This window comes from Balaenoptera borealis, assembly GCF_965194805.1.
Source record: "Balaenoptera borealis genome assembly, chromosome: 13".
Taxonomy (NCBI): Eukaryota; Metazoa; Chordata; class Mammalia; order Artiodactyla; family Balaenopteridae; genus Balaenoptera; species Balaenoptera borealis.
Genome location: NC_138870.1, coordinates 3,350,651 through 3,375,472, shown reverse-complemented (window position 1 = coordinate 3,375,472; position 24,822 = coordinate 3,350,651). Strand labels below are relative to the sequence as shown.

At 39.3% G+C, this 24,822-nt stretch overlaps 1 protein-coding gene across 10 annotated transcripts in view; it reads right to left on the bottom strand.

Annotated features, from left to right (window-relative positions):
- The window catches only part of KDM5A (lysine demethylase 5A), an 87,013-nt gene that overhangs the window by 12,647 nt on the left and 49,544 nt on the right, over positions 1-24,822 (bottom strand). For 6 of the 10 annotated variants that reach the window (XM_082349052.1, XM_082349053.1, XM_082349047.1 and 3 more), the window contains 8 exons: positions 22,660-22,798; positions 19,844-20,023; positions 18,128-18,289; positions 15,915-16,466; positions 15,388-15,531; positions 8,502-8,661; positions 7,402-7,622; positions 5,069-5,479 (listed from right to left, as the gene is read on the bottom strand). In XM_082349052.1, coding sequence (XP_082205178.1) covers positions 5,069-5,479; positions 7,402-7,622; positions 8,502-8,661; positions 15,388-15,531; positions 15,915-16,466; positions 18,128-18,289; positions 19,844-20,023; positions 22,660-22,798 — 1,969 coding nt within the window. Of the gene's footprint in view, positions 1-1,969; positions 4,953-5,068; positions 5,480-7,401; positions 7,623-8,501; positions 8,662-12,071; positions 14,565-15,387; positions 15,532-15,914; positions 16,467-18,127; positions 18,290-19,843; positions 20,024-22,659; positions 22,799-24,822 lie in introns of those variants that run through there. The other 4 variants (XM_082349049.1, XM_082349050.1, XM_082349054.1 and 1 more) reach the window with 4 other exon arrangements.

Below are 24,822 nucleotides of genomic sequence, written 5' to 3'. Positions count from 1 at the left end.
ATCCCACATGCCGCAGAGAAACCAAGCCCGTGCGCCACAACTACTGGGCCTGCGCTCTAGAGCCCTCGAGCCACAACTACTGAAGCCTGCGTGCCTAGAGCCCGTGCTCCATAACATGAGAAGCCACTGCAATGAGAAGCCCGTGCACCGCAACGAAGAGCAGCCTCCGCTTGCCACAACTAGAGAAAGCCCACATGCAGCAACGAAGATCCAACGCAGCCAAAAATGAATAAATAAATAAATTATTTTAAAAATATAGCTCTCTTTACGAATATCTTCCTATCATGTTCATCTACTTACAATCAAAATCCAGTTCTACTTTTGTCTGGAATGTCAACTGAATCTGCAGACTATGCAGCAGCCTGAACACTCAAGAACAAAGAATTTGGCTAACTGCATAGTAAGTTCTAATAGTCATTTCCCCTTTCAGTATTTCTGGGAGATATACTTATCAAATCAAAAAAAAGTAATTACTGAAAAACTTCACGGCAATGAGCTGTTCAGATATTAACTGATACGACATTTAACTATAGTAAAAATAGTGTACTGGGTTTGGATTGGGGGAAATGTGTGCTTAAATAAGAAATATAATGTTAGTTTGGCATTTCATGTTTTGCTATATGATTTCATATTTACACTTAAGAAAAAATATTTGGCACATTATATTTTGTTCATTTCTTAGCGCATATTACTGCACTGGGAAAAAAGAAAGCCTCGTGATTTAGTGACAGTCTTAGCTTAGTTACCCACCTGGGCTCTTTTTATTTTGGCATGCAATCTCTTTTGCACCGAAGTTTCTTGCAAAAGCCGGATTTCAAAATTAAAACAATTTAATCAAGTATGACATACGTTCACAATCCCCGTGTATGTTTTTTTTGGTGATCTTAACAATAAGTAACCAACCCTCCCCCAGTCTGCCCAAGATTAACAGGTTTCCCAAAACACAGGAATTGCGGTGCTAAAACCAGGAAAGTCGCAGGCAAGTTGGGACAGTTGGTTACCCTATCATAACATCACCAGTTTGTGTGTGTCTCTGCGTGTGTCTGTGTCTGTGTGTCTCGGTGTGTGTGACTCCCTCATTTAGGTAATCCAACCTTTGATTACCTATGCCACAAGGAGATATGAATGATAAAGCCACTGATAATGCAATACTTTTGCTGAGACAACTCTCCACAAAAATCTTTTAAAATCAGAGTGGCTGGAACTTCCCTGGTGGTGCAGTGGTTAAGGATCCACCTTCTAATGCAAGGGACACGGGTTCGAGCCCTGGTCCGGGAAGATCCCACATGCCGCGGAGCAACTAAGCCCATGCACCACAACTACTGAGCCTGCGCTCTAGAGCCCGTGAGCTACAACTACTGAAGCCTGTGCACCTAGAGCCCGCAAGCCACAACTACTGAGCCCACGTGCCAAAACTACTGAAGCCTGCGTGCCTAGAGCCCACGCGCCACAACTACTGAAGCCCGCGCGCCTAGAGCCCGCGCTCCGCAACAAGAAGCCACCGCAATGAGAAGCCCGTGCACCGCAACGAAGAGCAGCCCCCACTTGCCACAACTAGAGAAATCCCGTGCGCAGCAACGAACACCCAATGCAGCCAAAAATAAATAAATAAATTTATTTATTTATTAAAAAAAAAATCAGAGTGGTTAACAAATAGTAAAAGTGAGAGACAGGGGCTTCCCTGGTGGCGCAGTGGTTGAGAATCCGCCTGCCAATGCAGGGGACACGGGTTCGAGCCCTGGTCTGGGAAGATCCCACAGGCCGCGGAGCAACTGGGCCCGTGAGCCACAACTACTGAGCCTGCGCGTCTGGAGCCTGTGCTCCGCAACAAGAGAGGCCCGCGCACCGCGATGAAGAGTGGCCCCCGCTCGCCGCAACTAGATAAAGCCCTCGCACAGAAACTAAGACCCAACACAGCCAAAAATAAATAAATAAATAAATAAATTAAAAAAAAAAAAAAAGTGAGAGACATAAGTTTATAAACATAGTTTCTCTTTATTTATCATGCCGAACTTCTTAGGGAGGTAGTAATGGGTAAGGAAAAAGCCCATAGTAAGAAGGTTAAAAAAAAGTAAAGGGAAAAAAATCTATTTTCATAAGTAAGATTAAATATTTATTTTAATGCAGAAAAAATGTTACTTAAATATTAGCTTGAAAGAATTTGCTCCTTCAAGTTAACTCGTTTTACTCTTGGTACCAATAAGATCGAATGAAAGTGGCAAAGTTCACGGAGAAAAAGATTCTGAACCTTAAAACTAATTTTTTGAAAACAGTTCTTCATTATTACTTTTAAAATTAATTTCAACTTGAATTTGATAATGATGGAAGAGACAGTTTTGGTTTTTTTTAAACCTTTTACATTTTCTGATAATATTTTTCTTTTTTCTTTCTAAAACATCTTGAAATTGAAGCTAGGTACATTTAAGTAATCCTTCAAAGTTTTCTCAATCTGCACATTTTTAGGTAAAAGTAATAGTAATTACTAGTTAGAATACATTTACCTAAATATAAATGAACCCAAGAAGTTGTGTGGGTTTTTTGCTACATGATATTTAAAGAACACAGACTTCCTTAAAAAACATTCTTTTCTTGTCATCCTTTTGTTCTGAAGATGAGTACCATGCATTAATTTGTTTTCCTTAGAGAAACACTATACTTCAAATTGAGAAAGCTGTAAAATTCTTTACCAAGTTTCTAAAGAAACACACCTTCCATTTAGTAAAACTGGTGTCAGAAACAGCCTTGGAGAACCATAAAAATTGCAAAACAGAAATGACAGACAAAATGTTTATAATCTGAAATAATTTGTTTAAAATTAAACACATTATAGAAATACATCATTCATAAGTTTCTTTCATGTAGCTATTGACAGGTTAAGGCACACTTGCTCACCTGTGTATGTGTTCTGACAATTTTTGTACTAATCTTAACAAATTAATGTGTACAAATCTTTGTATGTTTTAAACAATAGACATTTTCTCTAAATATTCAGCTAAATCTACTTTTGCTCCATCAAAATGTAGATAACTTTCCAGATTTTTTTTTTCTTGGCCACGCCATGTGGCATGCAGGATCTTAGTTCCCCAACCAGGGATTGAAGCCAGGGCCCCTGCAGTGGAAGCGCTGTGGAGTCCTAACCACTGGACTTCCAGGGGATTCCCCTTTCTAGATTTTTTTTTTTAAATACCTATAATGTTAGGAGCAAATCTCAGGGTTCATCTAAAAATAATGATCACATCTTAACACTTAAGTTGCATTTTTGGTTAACTAGTGCTTTCATATAGATGATCTCACCTTACTCCTTGACCACCCTGAGAGGAAGCAGGACATGTGTTAACAATTTTATGGCAGATGAGAAAAAAACTGCCTGTAGTGTTTATATGCTACAGGAAAAGAACAGGGATAGTAGATGAACTGAACTGTATTTTAAATGCTGAACAGAGGAGAGGGGAGAGGTTGTTAAGTGAAAAGGAGAAAATAAACAGACAGGTTCATGATGGATATAAACACTGTAGGAAGGACGATAGGAAAGCTTGAAAAAGAAACATATCCTGTTGCCAGTCCTCCAGCTGCCATACAATTAGTTAAAGGAGGAAGAAAAGGGAGAAGGTCCTGCCAACGCTAAGCTGCTAATACTTCAGACCCAAAGAGAAAGAGCTAACCTGTCATCAGCCTCTTTAATAAACACATTCAGATGAGAATAAATTCAAATGAAAGATAAAAATAATACACGCAAATAATAATAATAATAATACACATACATATAATGTATCTACCAAAATATTTATAATACAGAAAAATACTTACGAAACTAATAAAGCAGATACAAAAGTGAATAGACAGTATAACATGATATAAAACAAACTATACAGAAAAAGAATTGGAAGGAAACACAGTAAAATATTTACAGCTGCGGTCCTCGGAAAGCTGGACTATGGGATATATATTTTACTATCTATTCATTTTCCAAAAGTGAGTAGAAAACCTTTAGTAAGTATAATTTAAATATGTGTCATTTAGTTTTGCACTGTGTTTTTGTACTTGCATCTCAGTTACCGGAGGGGTGGGGATATTAGCGGAGAGCACCTGGTCTGGGAGCCAGCGTTCTACTTTTGGTTTTGCCACTAATGAGCTCTGTGACTTTGGTCACATCATTTATCTTCACTCAGTCCTGGCTTCATCATTTGTGAAATGAAGAGGCTGGACAAGGTGACCTCTTCAAGCTCTAACAAGTATTTAACTGAGGAGGAAAGTAAGGGAATAGTGATGCAGCTGTGTTTATTGTTTATATATTCAAATTGAGGAGCTATTAAAATTCTAAACATCAAGTGGTGTAAGGAGATAATAAAATTAAAACCATGAATTTACTAATAATCTTGATGGGAACACTACAATAGATACCTTCAGCCATTTAATGAACTAGGATTTTTCATAAAGTCCATCCGTCTTTCTCAGAAGTTTATAACATCAATTATTACCTTAAGAAAGACCATCCTATCCTTGCTAATATTTAAAATTGAGGGCTGACATTTTAAAAATAATACCTTTAAAGGTCTTTATTTTTTGCAAGAGATGTGAAAACAATCATATTCTATTTAGGAGAGTATACATAGGGCTGGGTGTGGATAAGACACAGACCAAAAGGGAAGATTTAACCCCCTAGTTTTAGGTCTTCAGAACTGAACTCAATGCAATTTGCCACAGCTCTTAGGATACCGGCCCAGGACTTTTCGGGCCACTGTGGCTAACTGACAAGATGTCTAGTCCCCCGAGGCACCCTGCAGGGAAGGGACACGACTGCTCTGAGCCCTGCTGTGCCCATGCCCGAGACGCACTGCTCCTGGTACCACACGGCTTCTCTCCGCTCGGTCAGGACGACCACCACGTATACGATTTCTAAAACACAACATTTCTTCCACTAAGAGCCGCATAACTGAAGATGTTTCTAGAAACTGAATTAAACATGTGACGTCACAAGACCGAACAGACCATGATTACCTCAAACCCCGGTGTGCCCGGCCGCTGCTCCACGTCCCCGCGCACACTTGGCGGGCGCAGCTAGACTCACCTTGTCCTTGCAGGGCCTCTGGCAGTTCTCCGCGGCACACACAGCGTTCTCGTCGTCGGACTCCTCCGCTCCTGACCAGTCGTACTTGGAGGGGATGTCCAGCACCTTCTTCTCTCTCTTCTTCTCCGAGCTCTCCTTCACAAGTTCAACTTTGGCTGCAGCAGCCTTCTCCTTCTTTTTCTTCCTCTCTTCTTCTTTTGCTAGTTTCTTGGCCAGTTTGTTCAGCTCCTTTGATTTTTCTGCACTTAATTTTAATTTCTTCTTTTTAGGTTTATCCATTTTCTTTAGCTCCTTGGACTTCTGCTTTCCTTCACCAAAAAGCTGTTCTACTTTTTCTAGCTTCCGTTTCCGTTTCTTCTCTGAAGAGTCCTTTCCTTTTATTTTTAATGGTTTCTCTTCCATGCTGTCATCCTTCAAAAGTATAAAAATAGAAACAATTTTTATTTTTTTATATTTATTTATTTATTTTTTTTTTTAGAAACAATTTTAAAGCAAGACATTTAAAAATTGTTTTATTCTCTTACATGAGGTATCAGGAATAGGCAATTTCATAGAGACAGGAAGTAGAATATGAGTTACCGGGGCTGGGGGGAGGGAAATGGGATTTATTATTTAATGGGTATAGAGTTTCTGTTAGGAATAATTTTAAAGTTCTGGAAATGGATAGTGGTAATAGTTGTATAATATTATAAATGTAATTAAAACAACTGAATTGTATACTTAAAAACAGTTGAAATGATAAATTTTATGTTGTGTACATTATACCACAATAAATATTCTGAAGATATTTTAAGAAGGCAAATATAATATTCAAAGAAGATAACAGTAGAAAATAATGGCAAGCCCTAAATAAAATATCTGACTTATTTTTAGCTTATCAGAGGGAAAAAAAAGGCAAAAAAAAGTGTCTGCATATATTAATTTAGTCTGTAGCGCCTCTACGTAACTGAGATGAAAACATACCTAGAAAGCTAAATGTATACTAAATAATTATGTAATAACTCTTTGGGTCTCCACTTACCAGTACTAAAGTTCTTTATTAACTCAATAAATCCTTGGTGGTTAAGAAGTTATCAAAACTGTCAGCAAAACACAAAGTTTTATCCATGATCTCATTACAAAGGGTATGTAGTGACTTTCACAAGAAAACAGTTGCTGTCACGAAGCAAAAACACTTGCCTTTTTTTTTCAACTGTCTAATATTGTTGCTATTTATATGCCAAGGTAGTAAACCTTAAAGATTTTAATAGTAAAAGTGTGTCTAGTAACAGAAAGAACAAGGGGTAAGGTAGAAAAATATTGAAAAACGTAAGCTTGATAATTACTTAAGAAATAACACTTGAGAATTTATTTTCCCACAGACTTGATACTGGAATATCTTTGACAGGAACCTCAGAATCTGCAGATTCGTAAAGAACACTGGGTCACAAGTGTCTTAAGTCTATCACATCTTGAATAAGATATTTAACTTCTCAACACTTTGTGTTTCCTTATATGTAAAATAAAGATCAGATGAGATAACGGATGTGAAGAAAATGCTCTGCGACTGGAAAATACTATCTAAGTTAGGCACCCTCAATCTGACTTCCAAACCAGAGACAAACCACAGTGCACCAGGCGTACCCGTGTCAACTGCTGCTGGCAGTGTACCTTCCGCCTCATGGAAACAGTCATGGAAAAGAATAATGAAAAGGATAATGGCATCTAATGCCAGAGAGAGAAGCCAGGTCTCTGTTTTTACTCCACATGTGACCTCAGGCAAGTTTCTACGTCTCTGACCCTTACTTTCTTCACAGGTAGAATGAGCTAAATACTCGCCATGTCTATCCTTTCCCCCTCCCCCTCAGGATTATGGTGAGGATGAATGAGATCGTGGATAGAACAACATGTATAAACTGTATAAATTAGAAACTGTGTGATTTATAATTGTATAAAAGTGTGTAAATTGTATAAATGTATGTGGACTTCCCCTCCCACCCACTCCACTTCTATTTAACCATTCCCTTGCTTCCTGTTTTCAACCACTATATTGTCCCCTGCCTAACTTTTGGGCCTTTCACCAGTGTGAGTCTGGGCTAAGGAAGTTGTTCTCAACTTGTGAATTACAGTACCTCCCTTTCTTTTCGGCAGAAATGGCCTTTTTAAAAACTGAATATTACATAGAATCTCAATAAAGAAAACCACAAAGCAGAACTACTTTGGGTTAATGAGAAAGTAGGACAATCAGAGTACTACCCACCCAGCCACCCCTTGCAGCAATCTGTGGTACCTCCAAGGAACTTGGACATTCTAACTGGTTTTAAAACCACTGTAAGTAAGCTTCAAATCCATACCTCCATGATATGCAGGAATCTGTCTTCAGAGGGTGGGTGTGTGGCCTGCAAAATCCGCCATATGTGTTGAGTCTCATCCAGAGACACCTCCAGGAGATCTCCAACCATCATAAGTTCTTCCAGCTGGGCTTTAGCTCCAGGCGATAACTCTAGCACCGGAGGCTCCAAACTGCGGGGCACCAGAGGGCTCTTCCGAGGTTGCTTCCTAGGGGTGCTAGAACCTTTCCCCAAAAACATAAGACAAAAAAAATGAAAACTATTGAAAAAATGTAACGTTTTGAAAGTAAATATTTAGAGGAATGGTTCCTCCTCCTCCAGAACTTAATTTCGAAGTTTGAGTTCACTGCATCAGTATGAAAGTGAAAATAAAATTTTTTAAAATACAGAACAGAAAGACCTAGAATTCTAATGACCACTCTAAAAAACTGGTTTAGAGTAAAAAAACAGGTTCCTTATTGATTCTTTACCTTGTGACTGGAGGGGAAGGGGAATGGGAGAGAATCTCCTACCCCATGCTCTCTCTGTTTCAGAGAATACCAAAAGATTAAGCATATAACTGCCCCATATGAATAATACCTGCTTAACAAACAGCAATAATATGCTGTTCCATAAAATCCTGAATTTTACTGTGAAGAGAGAAATACTCTCCTTTTTCCAGAGGTGTGACCTAAAGCAGTCTGACTTATTTTCACTAGGGACAAAGAAAGTGAACATAATAGAGAAATTATTTACCAAGGGATGAAAAACTAACAAAGCTTTCCAAAACCAGAATGAATATTCTTAAAAAGCAGCAAGTTCCTCAACAACCGGTAATAAACAAATAGAGGATAAATAACTACCTATCAGGGATTTGATAAAAATAAAATGGGACTAGAATGGGACCAAATGGCCTCTGAAGTCCTTCTAATTAGGATTCAATAATTCTATGGAAATTTTCAGGTTATGACCTAATGACAGAAAAATGCAAACAGAGACTGGCTTTTCCAAAGTTGCATTTTTTCAGGTTCTATCGCATTTCACTGCCAGGATTTGTACTGAGAGAGAGATTCAGTATGGTTTCAGGCTTCTCTTCTCCATACCGCTACCAAGGGCCGTAATACCTTGAGAACAGCTCTTAGAAGCAGACGAATAAGCATGCTCAGCACAGAAGGAGGGCGCCGTCCACATGTGCGTGACCACCTCCTCGGACTTGATGGGAATCTCTTCATCACAAAAAAGGCTGGGCTCCAGACTGCTGGAGGACTTCACACTGGCTGTGTCCTGTAGAAGAAACGAAGCAGGTATGGAGAATTAGAAACAACTTATCCCGTGACAAGAATCTAAATACAGGCTTTCAGGTTAAAGTTTCTAATATAACACAGTATATATTATTAAAAAAATAAATAAATAAAAGATCTTAAAATTAAATATATGGTATTTAGTAAGACAGAAAATGTCCATTGGGGAAAAAAACAGAAATCACCACACTTTCAAGCCAAAAGGGAAAGAGTAAAGCTCAAAAGTAATCCTCAGAGATAATAAACATACAAGAAAATTACGATTATGTAATCAACTTTCTACAGTCTACAACTCATAAAAACTCCTGTAGCCACAAGTTAAGGAACTTTGACCCTTTAAGAAAAAATAAAATGGACTTAGGAGGGGAATAAAGGTTTAGATGTGACATCTTAAGGACACAAATCATTTAATCCTCTCTAAAGGTTTTCAAACCTAGATGCTTACCAACTGCTCTTAATATAATAAAGAGCCTGACAGTATTCGAGCTATACAATTCTGACAAGTCTAATTAGGGCTCAGACAATCCTCCCCTGTAGTTAGGGGAGAATAACCCACAAGTACAGCTTCAACGGTCACAGTGCAATCAGGGAGACAGAAATCACAAGAAGTTCAACAAGGAGAATTTAATAAAGTGAACTCATTAAATGTACATTAAAGTCTTGAAAAGGCAAAACAGAAACACCAAAGTAACACTAAGATAACTGCAAGAAAAGAGTTGCCATCTCTAAGGGTTGAGGTAACAGAGAAAAGAAGTGGGGTTATTAGAACCAAGAAGCTCAGAGAAGGGGCCTGCAGAGTTGGGACCCAGACCTCTGAGGAGGAAGTGCCGGTTCTGCTATCTCTAATAGAACACGATGTGGCTGGCTTCTGGAGTGTGAAAAAAACATCAACTAGAAATTGGAACCAGTTGCCACTGCCAGGGTAAAAAAACAAAAACAAAAATCAAACAAAACCCCCCAAAAAACGAAAAACAATTGTACTTCAATGATGACAGGAGTGGAGAATAAAACAGGGGAAGGATCAACTCCCTTCTCACTGTGCAGGCCTTTTAATTTTCTCTAATGCCCTTTGTTGGCGGGGGGAGGGGGAGGGCAGCAGGCAAAGGATAAATGTGTAGAGCTGGGGTTGGCAAACTACAGCCTGCGGGCCAAACCCAGTTGGCTGCCTATTTTTTTGTTTGGAGTGTGAGCTAAGAATAGTTTTTACATTTTTAAAGAGTTGTTATTTTAAAAAAAAAAAAAAAAAGGAGAAGGTGTAACAGAGACCAAATATGGCTTGCAAAGCGCAAAATATTTACTTTACGTTATATATCTATAGAATATCACTACATATAATTTATGCTAATATATACATATATTACTTTACAGAAAAAGTTTACCAAGCCCTGGTGTAGAGTCCCAGACCTACCATCACCAAGCAGAGTACAAATGAGTAGCTTAGGAGACGAGAGACAACAGCTCAATGACTAATGCAACACCTGATTTTCTTTGCAGGGTGCATGAGAGGAAGGTCTATTGTTATCACGAGCCTATCCTTAATTAAACAGGATACTTACAAGGTTTCATAAGAAGATTCTGGAAGACAGTGTCACTCACTGAGAATTTAGGAACAGCGCAGTTCATGTAAGTCTTATTTCCTATTGAAGAATTTAAGTCTTAAAAGGCAACAGATAGGAGAGTACTTTAAGTACTCGCCTACTGCAGTCCCCAGATGCGTCATCTCACTGACTGCAACGTTTTTTTTCTAACCTTGACTCTACTCATTTCATCGTAACTCATGCAGGAAACTTTCTGTTAAGCTTCCAAACTAGGAAGGAAAGTGATCAGAAAATAATGTTTGAGGACTTCCCTGGTGGCACAGTGGTTAAGAATCCGCTTGCCAATGCAGGGGACACGGGTTTGAGCCCTGGTCCAGGAAGATCCCACATGCCACGGAGCAACTAAGCCCATGCGCCACAAGTACTCAGCCTGCACTCTAGAGCCCGTGCCACAACTACTGAAACCCACACGCCTAGAGCCTGTGCTCCGCAACAAAGAGAAGCCACCACAATGAGAAGCCCATGCACCGCAACGAAGAGTAGCCCCCGCTCGCTGCAACTAGAGAAAGCCCGCATGCAGCAATGAAGATCCAACGCAGCCATAAATAAATAAATAGATAGATAGATACATAGAAAATAATGATGGAAAGTAAAAATAGGTAAAAATAAATTAAAAAAAAATTACTTCCCCAGGGTGAAGTATGAAATATGAAGAAGTACTCATTGACTTTGGTAAGTTAAAGAGGCACTGTTAGCCCCAGAGCAATCACTGAAAAAAATAAAAAGGGGTATAGGTAAGAAGCCAATAAAGGAAATAAAATGAAACCTTAAAAAAATTGTCGGGACTTCCCTGGTGGCGCAGTGGTTAAGAATCCGCCTGCCAATGCAGGGGACACAGGTTCGAGCCCTGTTCCGGGAAGATCCCACATACTGCGGAGCAGCTAAGCCCGTGCACCACAACTACCGAGCCCATGAGCCACAACTACTAGCCCGCATGCCACAACTACTGAAGCCTTTGCGCCTAGAGCCTGTGCTCAGCAACAAAGAGAAACCACCGCAATGAGAAGCCCGTGCACCACAACGAAGAGCAGCCCCCGCTCACCCCAACTAGAGAAAGCCCGCGTGCAGCAACGAAGACCAAACGCAGCCAAAAAAAAAAAAAAAAAATTGTCAATTAACCCGAAAGAAGGCAGGAAAAAGCAACAGAGGAACAAGAACAGAAAAAAATGAAAAATAAAGATGGTCAACTTAAATTCAACCATGTCAACAATTACATTAAATGTAAATGAACACCCCCAATTAAAAGACAGAGATTGTAATACTGCCTAAAAACCAAGATTTAACTATATATTTTACAAACGCATATATATGCAGAATGACACACCAAAAAGAACCCTACCACATGTGCTGTCTACAAAAGATACATTTTAAGTATAAAGACACAGATAGGCTGAAGGTAAAACAACTGATAACAGCAAGCTTAAACAAATTACTCTTCCTAAGAAGGAAAATTACAGTTCAGTCCCACTAATGGCAAATATGCAAGAAAGGAGGAATGGCTTCTCAGTGAGAAATGTGTTTCACACACAGATCTGTCACTGCACCTCATCTGATATTAGCAGGACTAAAGTCGCAGACAAAATCTACTCTATAGTAAGTCCCCTACATACAAACAAGTTCTGTTCCGAGAGCACCTTCCTAAGTCCAATTTGTTCGTAAGTCCAACAAAGTTAGCCTAGGTACCCAACTAACACAATCGGCTACATAGTACTGTACTGTAATAGGTTTATAACACTTTTCACACAAATACATAAAAAACAAACACACACACAAAAATTTTTAATCTTACAGTACCTTTTTATTTTTTTATTTTTTTAAATTTTATTTATTTTATTTATTTATTTTTGGCTGCGTTGGGTCTTCGTTGCTGCGCGCGGGCCCTCTCCAGTTGCGGCGAGCGGGGGCCACCCTTTGTTGCGGTGCCCGTGCTTCTCACTGCGGTGGCTTCTCTTGTTGCGGAGCACGGGCTCTAGGCACGTGGGCTTCAGTAGTTGTGGTGCACGGGCTCAGTAGTTGTGGCACACGGGCTTAGTTGCTCCGCGGCATGTGGGATCTTCCCGGAACAGGGCTCGAACCCGTGTCCCCTGCATTGGCAGGCGGATTCTTAACCACTGCGCCACCAGGGAAGTCCCCTACAGTACCTTTTTAAAATACAGTACCTTGAGAAGTACAGTAGTACCAGCTTTTATGCTTGCTTCTGGACATCCTGGGCTTGAAATAAAGATACTGTACTACTGTACTCTATACAGTACTATACAGTAAAGTACACAAAAGCACAACCACTTGTAGATCCCACATGCCGCAGAGCAACTAAGCCCATGCGTGGGCTTAGCTGTCACACACGTGACAATGTATGCCACACACGTGAACAAACTTAGGTGACTGGATATGCAAATGCATGTTCACATCTTTCAAAGTTTGCAACTTGAAGGTTCGTATATAGGGGACTTACTGTATTTCCACCAAAGCTCAAGCCACCCAAGTATTAACAAGCATAGAGAGGAAAAAAAAATGAAAGAATCCAACTGCTTAACTTGGCTTTCTGTAAATTCAGCAATTACCAGGATAAAAAAAGAACTTCCTGGGAGATAATACCTACTACTATTTTATACCCTCCTTTCTGGTGTGTAATTCTACACATGTATGAATTTGAAAAATATAAACTGTAATATGGATAGACAGTTCCAGTAAAGGTAAACACTATGCCTTAAAAGGAAATAATCATATGAATATCTGAAAGGTTATCCCAGACACAATCACAAAACGTCTGTGACAGACTTTGTTTCATTAAATATATATTTTCCTAACTAACGAGTTTCTTGAATTGCTGGCTCAGATTATTTTAGTGATCACAGGGTATCACATGCAAAATGAAGTAATCAAACAATGCAAAGCACAAACTGTTTTAAACATTTCAATGCTATGATAACTAAGATCAAATGACTGATTTTTCTTTATAATTACTTACTCTTCTTCCTAAACCAGCAGGGGCTCTTCATCCTAGCAAAGATATTAAATTTGAACTATTTTAAGGATGATTTCATGGTCACAAGCAGGGGCGATCATATAAAGGGAAAAATCACCAAGCCAACTGCAAATAAACTGGCAAGTAAGATTTTCATTACACAATTGGTGCTTACGCTATAGGAAAATCCTCAAGAGTATAATTTTTTTAGTGCAAAGACACCGCCGTCAAGGTAAATTTGACCTTGAATTACCATGTCTTGCCACCATTCTTCCACTGTCCTAAGCTGTCAAATACACTGCTAACATTATAAAATCCATAATCTTATTTTTCTACCTTGCCAACACCCTCTCCTCCGACTGTAAGCTAAGACCCCCATATATATTTTGCAAACAAAGGACTACTCCATACAACAGTATCAACCACTGCTTTGATCCCTAGCCCTGAAATCATGTAATACTTGTGATGTTTTGTTTTCATAGGTTACCAATCTGCCTCCAAGCAGAGTCCATCCTGTATAGCATTTCTAGAGTACTGGTTGATACCTAATGTGCTAGAAAGATAACCACCCAGGTACTGAGGGCCTCTAAGCCACGGCAAACAGGCAGTTCTAGTGCTGGCTAACTTATATGTGGAGTGGGCAGCATTCCCTTTCAGCTGCTCCTGGTCATTCTACCAACTTTATAAATAAAGATGGTCATTCACCACAAGGATAACAAGGTGCTTAGGAACCTTATTATTATTATTTTTTTAATTAATTTTATTTTTGGCTGCGTTGGGTCTTCGTTGCTGCGCACGGGCTTTCTCTAGTTGCTGCGAGCAGGGGCTACTCTTTCTTGCCGTGTGCAGGCTTCTCATTGCAGTGGCTTCTCTTTGTTGCAGAGCACGGGCCCTGGAGCATGCAGGCTTCAGTAGTTGTGGCATGTGGGCTCAGTAGTTGTGGCTCATGGGCTCTAGAGCACAGGCTCAGTAGTTGTGGCACACGGGCTTAGTTGCTCCGCAACATGTAGGATCTTCCCGGACCAGGGCTCGAACCCGTGTCCCCTGCACTGGCAGGTGGATTCTTAACCACTGCGCCACCAGGGAAGTCACTTAGAACCTTATTTTAAATGCTAATTCAAATTTCAACTTTTCTCAAGTCTTTAATTCATGTAATTTTTAAAAATTCCCTCATTAAAGCATCCCCTTGATCCATTTTTATCTTGAGAAAAACATTTTCCAGCGGGTAATTTACAAGCATCTATGATGGATGGTTTAACTTTATATCCCAGGAGTTCTAATGCTGATGGTATTCATGCTCTAAGAATGAGCTTACCTAGTATGCTGAAAAGACAAAGGAAAAGACAGTGAACAGACTGGGAAAAGAATGCACCCTAGTTTTTTCATACATCAGAGTACGAACTCCCCGGTTACAGACATAGATGCTAAACATTAGCTCAACAAAGAATAATACAAAACAGATCAAGAGATTAACTGTAAGCTGGCAGAGTGTCTGCCTAGATCATGATGTTATTACTAGACAAAAGACAAAGGTCTTGGGCCTGACACAAAACAACAATAAAAGGCCAAAAGGATCCAACACAAAACCCTGCCAAAACCTTCCCTTCATCCCAGTGTGGTGTCATTATCAAAACAATCATATTGAGGGCAAATACTTTGTTCTAACTGTGACTGTAACTCCACAAATTCGAACCATGGGCCCAAGTATAACCCATCCCTGAATATGACATGCTGTCTAGCACCATTCAGATAGGAGATCAGAGAAAAAGACTCGAAGCAAAGCTAGAATGGGATTCTTAAAACTACAGAGACTTTAACAACCCAAAGGAAAAAACAATGAAATCAGCCACGAAAGTTTTCAATAACTTAAATGTATAATTTTTCTAGTCCCTCTAAGCCACAGGGGGTTACAAGGTGAGGAAAATAAATACAGATTTTTTAAAATTCCATCCTTTAAAAAAAAAATTGAGTTTCATCAATCTATATTTTTTTCGGAGCACTGAAAAACTGCTATCACCATAAACTCAGGATAGATAGATGACTAGCTTTCTCTTCCACTTTCAGGCTTCAGACACCAGCGTTGAACAGCTTTTTTAACAAACTCAGCGATCGAGTACGCAGGCACGCAGCCTGTCCCTGTGATTACCTTCGTGTCGTAGCCGTACGCCTCCCGAATGTCCGCGTCGGAGTCTGTCTCTTCATCATCATAGTCCACCGTCTGCCGAGGGGAAGAAGATACGCTGCTCGCCACCCGGTTAAAGGCGGACTGCTGGAAACTAGGTAAGTGTCCCTAAACAACAAGCAATCCCAAGGTGAGCAGCGTAACACTAAAAAAACATGAGTAATTAATGTATGCTTAAGACCACCACAACGTAACGAACTTGCAAACTGGCTAACAGAATTCAACACTTAGTACAGATCAAATTGTTTGATTATAACGCTAAGGTCCACCCGAATGATATTTCCAGGTAATACTTCACTGAAACATCCTTACGTATATACCCAAAGAAAATCCTATGGGTGTACATGCAAAGAGGAAATTATGCATAATACAGTTGATGGCAACTTACTGTTATTTTCCTAATCTACTGGTAAGATAGATTTGATTTACTACTTACACACTGACAAATATTATCCCATGAAACAGGAAAAAAAAGGAAATTCTAAACTTGCCTGTAAGTCTGGATTGGCAGCGGCTTTTTGGAGCTCTGCGCTGATGATCTTTTCAGTTTTCTCCCGAGCTGCCTGCTCCACCATCCGCTGGCTCAACACAGAGAGCTTGGCCAGGGCAGAGGACAGCTCACCTGTGGCCAGGGCTTGCCGGGCCCTGTCCTGCCAACTCATTGCACGTTCTGTCAGACACTGAAGAGCCTCTCCTTCAGGCAGCCGTACAGGCAACTTCTGAAGGGATACCAGGAGGGACAGAATAGTCTCTAGCCTCGGTCTTCGAGACCGCATACAGAGAGGGCAAAGGAATTTTACTTCTTTAGCCTGCCAGCTAGACCCTTTCTTCTGGGAACTTGACTTAGGAAGAGGAACACAGCTGTTATGAAACCAGTCTTTGCAGAGCTCACACTGGAGCATAAACCCACTCGCTGTCTTGCGGCAAATGCAAAATTTTACTTCTTCTATGCGGTCTACCATTGTCATCTTTGCTAGGTTGGCTGCTCTGAGGGAATGCATGGCTTCAATCTCTTTTTGCTCCCGTTCTTTGAAAACTGCCACCTGTGTACAACAAACATTTAATTGAAGGGAGTCACTGCAAAATACTCCAAAAGTACCAAATCTTCAAGGCTAAGGGATCACCTCCATGTTGTATCCTCACGGGGACAGAGTACTGTCTATTTTTTTTTTTTTTTTGGTCACACCGCACAGCATGTCGGATCTTAGTTCCCCGACCAGGGATCGAACCCGCCCCCCTGCACTGGATACACAGAGTCTTAACCACTGGACCGCCAGGGAAGTCCAAAGCATTGTCCTTTTTTAAAAAAAAAATCAATAATTTCTTAAAATTTGGGGCAGCATGACAGTTTCTGTGCAAACATTCCTCATCTGCAAAATTCACAAGTATTCACAATTCACATCAGTAGAGTACTTTTTAATTCTTCTATAGGGTGCAGTAGAAAGATGGTATGCCTTGAAATCAAGCAGCCTTGGTATGAGGCCTGGCTCTTGCACTTAATAGACTCCTGATCCGGGTTACAAGTTTTCTGAATCTCAGTTTTCCGAAAAATGAGAATACTACTAACCTCTTTTTGCTGTTTTAAGGATTAAGTAACATATGGAAGTGCCTAACTTGGTGCCTGGCACAAGATAAACATTCAATCAATACTGACTCCTCATCCCCTTGTAATTCATTCTCTGGGGGAAAGTTAGATACAAATCAATTTTTATTTCTTTCTGGGACTTTCCAACTTATGTAGAAGAAGAATAACAAAGCCTGATGACTAATTATAACAAGGTTTTATGTAACTCATTTCAAAAAAGTATATAAAAACAAAATTTAATTATTATGAATATTGTCAAGGCATTTTCTTTTTAAACTCTGGTAGCTTTGAAGCAATTCTGAAATAATTTCCAGTGCTATTTTTCTGGCAAGACTAACTTATTAGGCAGGCTCTCTAACAAGAAATTATTTCCATCGGCCTCAAAACAGGATCATTTGTAGGCAGAAAGAGCCATATGAAGTCACTTAGTATACGCGATTCACTACTACTACATATTGCCCAAACTCATTTTATTTTCTACTTCCTCAGTCTCCCTGTAATTGTAACATATTCCTCCTACTCTCCAATAAAACCCATAATTTTAATTAGCTACAAACATCTTATTGCACACTCACTATACTACTGAATGCTACTAAAAGAGGTAGACACTGCAAATAGCAGCTGCTGTCAGTCAGCTGGTATAAGTCCTTTGAAAAGCACAATAGCACTAAGCACCAAATGCTCTGAAATTTTAGCCCAGTAATCCCATTCCTAAGAGTCAAGTGTAGGAAAATGATTTGAAAAAAGGAAAAGGCTATACAAAGAAGTTCACTTTGCTATTATCCGTAACAGCGAACACCTAGCAACAACAAAAATGGTCAATATCAGAAAAGTGTTCAGCAAATTATTGATAATCCGATGGAGTATTAGATGACTATTAAAATAACAATAAAGAAGAGAGATGGAAAAGACAATGTTAGGGAGAGAGAACAGTAAACTTTTTATATACTTTGATTCCAAATATTAAAAAAGATGTGAAATATGTATAACCATAAAGCCAAAGATAAAGTACACAAAACTAAAAATAGTTAAGAACATAAAAAACAGTGATTCTGCTAATATCTTCACAGAATTCTGTATTCACCAAGCAAATTCAAGATGCACTACATAATTTCTTACCACTGTGGCTGTATCTCTGGTTTCCTCCAATCCCTCCTCCAGATCACTCAGAGGTTCAAGGTCCAGATCCTTTTCTTTTTCTTTTTCTATTAGTTCTTTTACTTTTTTCCTTCTATTTTTTCCACTCCCATAAATACCGATGTCAGTTCGGGGACTAAGCACCTACAAAAATAAAACCAAATATGGAGCTCTGGTTTAAAAAAAAAAATCTCAAAACTGAAAATAATAAAATGAACCATTTACTGACCACTCACATGTCCTAGACACATTCTTATGAACTTCATATGCATTATCTTATTCAAAACTCCCAACAAGCCTCTGAAGTAGGTGGTATTATCGGCACTGTACAAACGAGGGAAACCAGTTCAGAAAGGCAACAGCTTGCCCACAGACACAGGGTTAGCACTAGGAAGCCAGTCCTCAAACATGAAAATATCTTACTCCAAAGTAAGTAAGTAATGCTCTTAACTACTATGTTCAACTGTTCAACACGAAAAGGGTAATGAGTATTGAAATTTGTTTTTCTCGCTATTCACAATAGCCAAGACATGGAAGCAACCTAAGTGTCCATCAACAGGAATGGGTGAAGAAGATGTGGTACATATATACAATGGAATATTACTCAGCCATAAAAAAGAATGAAATAATGCCATTTGCTGCAACACGGATGGACCTAGAGATTATCATACTAAGTGAAGAAAGACAGAGAAAGACAAATGTTATGATATCACGTCTATGTGGAATCTAAAAAAATGATACAAATGAACTTATTTACAAGACAGACACAGACTCACAAACATAGAAAACAAACCTATGGTTACCAAAGGGAAAAGTTGGGGGGAGGGATAAATTAGGAGCTTGGGATTAACAGATACTACTACCTATATATAAAATAGATAAACAACAAGGTCCTACTGTACAGCACAGGGAACTATATTCAGCATCTTGTAATAACCTATAATGGAAAAGAATCTGAAAAAGAATATATACTTGTGGGACTTCCCTGGTGGGGCAGTGGTTAAGAATCTGCCTGCCAATGCAGGGGACACAGGTTTGATTCCTGGTCCAGGAAGATACCACGTGCCGCAGAGCAACTAAGCCGGTGCGCCACAACTACTGAGCCTGCACTCTAGAGCCCACGAGCCACAACTACTGAGCCCGTGAGCCACAACTACTGAAGTCTGCATGCCTAGAGCCTGTGCTCCGCAACAAGAGAAGCCACCGCAATGAGAAGCCAGCACACCACAGTGAAGAGTAGTCCCCGCTCGCCACAACTAGAGAAAACCCCGCACGCAGCAACGAAGACCCAGTGCAGCCATCAATCAATCAATAAATTTAGAATATATATGTATAACTGAATCACTTTGCTATACACCAGAAACTAACACAACATTGTAAATCAACTATACTTCAATTAAAAAAGATTTTTTTTTTAATTTGTGCCTCTGAGAAATAAGATCTTTCAGTGACAGGGTCCATTATAACAGCAGAGATAAGATCAGGCTGACTTCTTTTTCTAGACATAGTATTAGATGAAGTGGAAACAAGTCTGCCCAAGGCTCCAGATTACTGGTCAACATCTGATATTAGCCAAAAAGGAATCACCTGTGTAACCATGACCAGATAAACTGAAAACAACCCTCACGTCAGGTATTAAATCAGCAACTTCTGATGAGGGTGCTGAAGTGCACGCACATAAAGTAAACCGCCCCTCACCTGGAGCAACGTGTGGCTGGAATTCTTCTTAAGAAAGGTCCTCCCAGTCCGTTCTCTCCAGGCCCGTGCTGCCGCCACTTGTGACTCCACCTGGGGCAAGGCATCAAGACGCACAGGGAGAGGGCGGCCTTTAGCAGATAAGCTTTCCAGCTGCTCCAAGTAAGCATAATTGCTGCCACTCTGGAGAACAAAGGGCATCCTTACACAATTTGCAATCTCTTAGGAAGTCTGGCAATATATTGTTGGTAGACCTCACAAAGACTTTAGCATTGATTTTTTCATTAAATATTATTCTTTGAACCTAACTGTATCAATATCTCTTGAATTAATAGAGCCTTCCAACGTCCTCTAAAAAAAGTTTGCATAAATTCACATTGTCAAAGATTTTTGTTTCATTAATTAACAAGGGACCCAGTAAGATGTAAAAACTAGTTCAAAGGACAATCTAAAAACAAACATATATAAATGCAATTAGGAATGAGGAAAGGAATTTGCTAGTAGATGGAAACAGGTATTTAATATCATACCGGTCAATGGAATCATCTTTTCTACAGTGTGGAAAATCATTTGTTCCTTACAAATTTAATTGCTTTTCTACAGACTAATTCATTCACATTACTATCATTTTTAAACAATTGAGAGAGTTGTAAAATAGCTTGGTCAAAGAAAGTCTAAGGCATACACTCCTAGAATCAAATAATCCTGGATGGTTCGCCAAACAACATCCACCATTCTACAGAAAGGACATCAGTAATCTCTTCTGCCTGTTTCAAAGTCTTTCACAATTTTTCCAACTACTACAGAGCAGTATTTTAGTTCTGATAACCACCTCCATTTTATGTCCTACAAACACAAACAAGAATGGATATTTTCCTTCTAAGTCACAATGTTTCAATATTTCCACGTAATGAAGTAATTATTGTTTTTCGAATTTATACTGCTTTAAATTTACTAAATAATTGAATCATTACAGGAAATGAGGGTCAACGAGTAATCCATTCCAGGGACTTGGCAAGAATATCAGAAGTAGTAGGTTGGCAGCCTGTAGACAATAATTCAGCGTGACACCTCAGAGTGCATCAATCCCCCAGCAGACAGAATACATAACCTTTCCTATAAGAAACTGCGTATATCCCTGTAACATTCATCACTATTCAGAAGCTATGAAGGAAAGGCATAGTGTTTCGTGCTAAACTGACATTCCAATAGTTACTTCCCACGTATTAACTGACATATTTGCCTATATATCCATTTTAGAAGTTACAATGAAACAGAAAGACCAGAAACTTAAGTCCAATTTTTAAAAAGAATAACGAGAAGGTTCTAGCCATAAGAGATATTATAATGGTATCATTAAATCACTATGGTACTAGGATAAGAATAGACAGAGAAGAGAATAATTGAAAGAGAAAAGAAAGCTCAGATACAGATAGGCTCAAGAAATATCATATTTACTACTACCCCCTTTTGTGCCCAACTACAGCCATCTGACTATAGAATACCTTCTGGCTAAGCCCAGACACAGACAGCCTCTTCCAGGTGATGTACCCTAAAGGGCAGCAGAAGCTGTCCACTCTCTTAGAGCTGACAAGCCAGTCCTCCCACTGAAGGGAAGAGCTTGGTGAGGAACAGTCCTCTATAATCACACAGGAAAACCATGACAGCTACCTCTACTTGCAGGCTCGGTCCTTCAATCACAAGCAGCCAACTAAGGATTACCAGTCATCTGAGAACAACCAACTGCCTGAAATAGGCCGAAGATGAAACAAACAGAGGAGCTGTCCTGATGAAAATAGGTAATTTTAGAAAACAGAACAGAAAGAGTAGCAGTTAAGCAGGTCTCAGAAAAAGTCAACTGAAAAGAAAGTAAAAGAGAAGTCATTAGAACTTGACACTTAGAATACTCTTTCTAAGGGCAGCGGTTTAGGGGGAGAATTGGCTTCCTTTTTCTTTCAGTGTAGTTCTACAATAAACAGTATTTACATACTCAATACGGTAAATGCTGCTTAACGGTTTTGTAATTCAGAAGAAAAATTACGTATTCAAGCACACTTTCATCTCTATCCAACACTTAACTCATTGTTTTGAACTACAGATGTATGATATATGTCTCGCCAACTAGAATATGCAATTTTGAGGTCCAGGGTTCTGTCTTTACACCCTTCCCTGACATTTCTGCTCCCAAACAACCAGAATAGTACCAAGAGTATTGTGGGGTTCAGTAAATGTTGATTTTCTTTTTCTGCCACTTATTTTAAAAGTAGTTGGGGGACAGCAGGGTGGGGTGGGGGGAATAAATTAGGAGTTTGGGATTAACATATACACACTACTATATATAAAATAAGTAAACAACAAGGACCTACTGTATAGCACAGGGAACTATACTCAATATCTTGTACTAACCTATAATGGAAAAGAATCTGAGAAAGAATACAAATGTATGTATAAGTGAATCACTTTGCTGTACACTTGAAACTAGCACAACACTGTAAATTAACTATACTTCAATTTAAAAAAAAAGTAATTGGTGTACATGGCAAAAAAGTCAAAGAACACAGCAGGAAATAAACTCCTACCGCTAAGCATTAACTAAATGGCTAATTCTGTCATCTTTCATAGCAGGGAGTCAACAGAAACAAGTAAAGTTTAAACAGGTAATATATATTTTGAAATAAAAATCAGATGGAAAAACAAGTGAATTTTAAGTACATAATTATTTTAGTACAGTTATTCTATTCCAAAGAATTAAAGGCTTAAAGGATTCATCTATGAGACAGCATTACCTGAATGGTAGGACAATTCAAAAGGCTCTTTACCTGAATAGCTTCCACTTTAGTTGTCCATTCTCGAGCCTTTTGTAAGGCTTCTTTCAGGGACAACACATTGGGTAGAAAGGCTGGAATGTTCTTAGCTTCATTCACGATGCTTTCTAAATTTGCCACACTGTGCCGTGGTCTTAAAAAACACAGAAATAGGGTGGATGCATGAGGAAAAGTCAAACTACTACTACCAACACTTAAATAACATTTTAGAATGTGTAATGAACTTTCATACACATGACTTCACTTAATTCTTACCATAATCCTATAAGGGAGGCAAAACAGGTATTACCTCTATTTCTATTTTACAGACAAGAAAAGTTTAAGTCAAAGTACATCAATTATTTTCCCCAAAGTCATTTAAAGTAGTAAATGGCACACATGAAACACTGACTCAGAATGAATCTCAGAGCCCATGCTCTTTTTTTCAGTAAATTACTTCTACTTTAGTTCTCCACAATATCTGAAATTGTCAGATGCATATTAAACAGCTATGTAGAAAGCAGTAGTCTAGAAATCCATTAACGTTGACCAAGTACATTTAATTCAACTACTTTCATTAACATCTTGTTACACAAAGATGAAAAAAACATAGACCTTATCCTCAACTCATCAAAACACAAGGTAAGAATGATATTTGTACTGGGAACTAAGAACAAATTACTATAGGTTCACTACCACCGGAAGCAGTAATTAATTCTGTCTGGGAGAGTTGAGAAGGGTTTTGAATTAGGCCTTAAAGAAGAAGTATAATTTGGTCAAATGAAGGGTTAAAGGAAAAACAACAGGAATATAATGAACAAAGACATGGAAAAAAATTTAAAAATAAGTTAAAAATAAGTTTAAGATGGGGGATGGTGAGAATGGGAGGTGGGGCAGGAGTAAAAGCAAGAAGCAGGGGAACTTGGCAGGAAAGACAGACGTGGACTGAAAACCCCTGAGAGTCGTGAGCTTTGCCATGTGAGCAACAGGAAGCTACTGAGCGTGGAAACAGTCTGACCATCCGTGAGTCCTGCTGTGTGCTGGGCATTGTGCTAGGTCCCAGGGATGATGAATGCACAAGAGTGACAGGGTCCTTGCCTCAGAAACTTTTTCATCTGGGGGGAGGTGATTATTAATAAAAAGTTACGATACACTGTAAGTGCAATGCTAAAGGAAAGTAAAGATCCTATCAGAATATACAGTAGGGGGACTTAATTGACTTGGCAGTGAAGGAAGAATTCCCAGAAGTGACCTCTAAGCTCGCTTACCCTTTCTGAATAGGAACTAGTCAGGAAAGCTGGGACCAGACACTGGGTAGGGGTGGTGGAGGTGCGCCACAAGGGGTGGGCAGAGGGCAAGAGTGTTCCACAGGGGAATAAAATAAACATGTGCAAAGGTTCAGAGACAAGACAGAACACGGCAGGTCTGAAGAACCGGGGGTAGGAAGCACTATGTTTAGAACACAGAATGCAAGAGGGAGGATGGCAAGGGGTGAGGGTAGATATTTAAGCAAAGGGCTAGATTACAGATGGCCTTATAAGTCAGGTTAAGGAAATGTGAACTTCATCCCAAGGGGAATGGGAAACAGTGAAGGGCTTTAAGCAAGGGAGTCAAACAGTCACACCTGTATTTTAGGAAAATACTAGTTTCAGTGCGGACAATGGCTTACAGAGGGGTGAGGTCATAGATAGAACCTGGTGCTGTGATCCAAGCCATCTGTAACAACAGTCCAGAGAAAAAGAATGAAAGTGAAAAACACTGAGGAAATATAATCAGCATGACTTGGTAGTTAACTGAGTCTGACGGCAAAGAAATAGAAGGGTGGGGTCAAAGTTAATTTCCAAAGTTCTGGCTTGTTCCAATGAGTGAAAGAGGGTATAAGTCAAAGAAAACAGGAACAAAGGGAAAGAACACGGGAAGGAATTAACAAGGGTAATTCTGAATATGGGGAATTTGAGGTACCGATGGGACATCCTGTGGAATTATCTAACAGGCAGATGATATCTATAAAAAAAAATCTATGTTACAGATGAGAATTTGGAGTTAATCAGTATAAAGATGGTAAATGGAGACAAGAAATTAGATGAAATTTCCAAGGAGGTGTAAAGAGTGAGAAGTGGTCTAGGCCAGAATCTTGAGGAAAGCCATTCTGAAAGAGGCAGTGAGAGATGGTCAAAG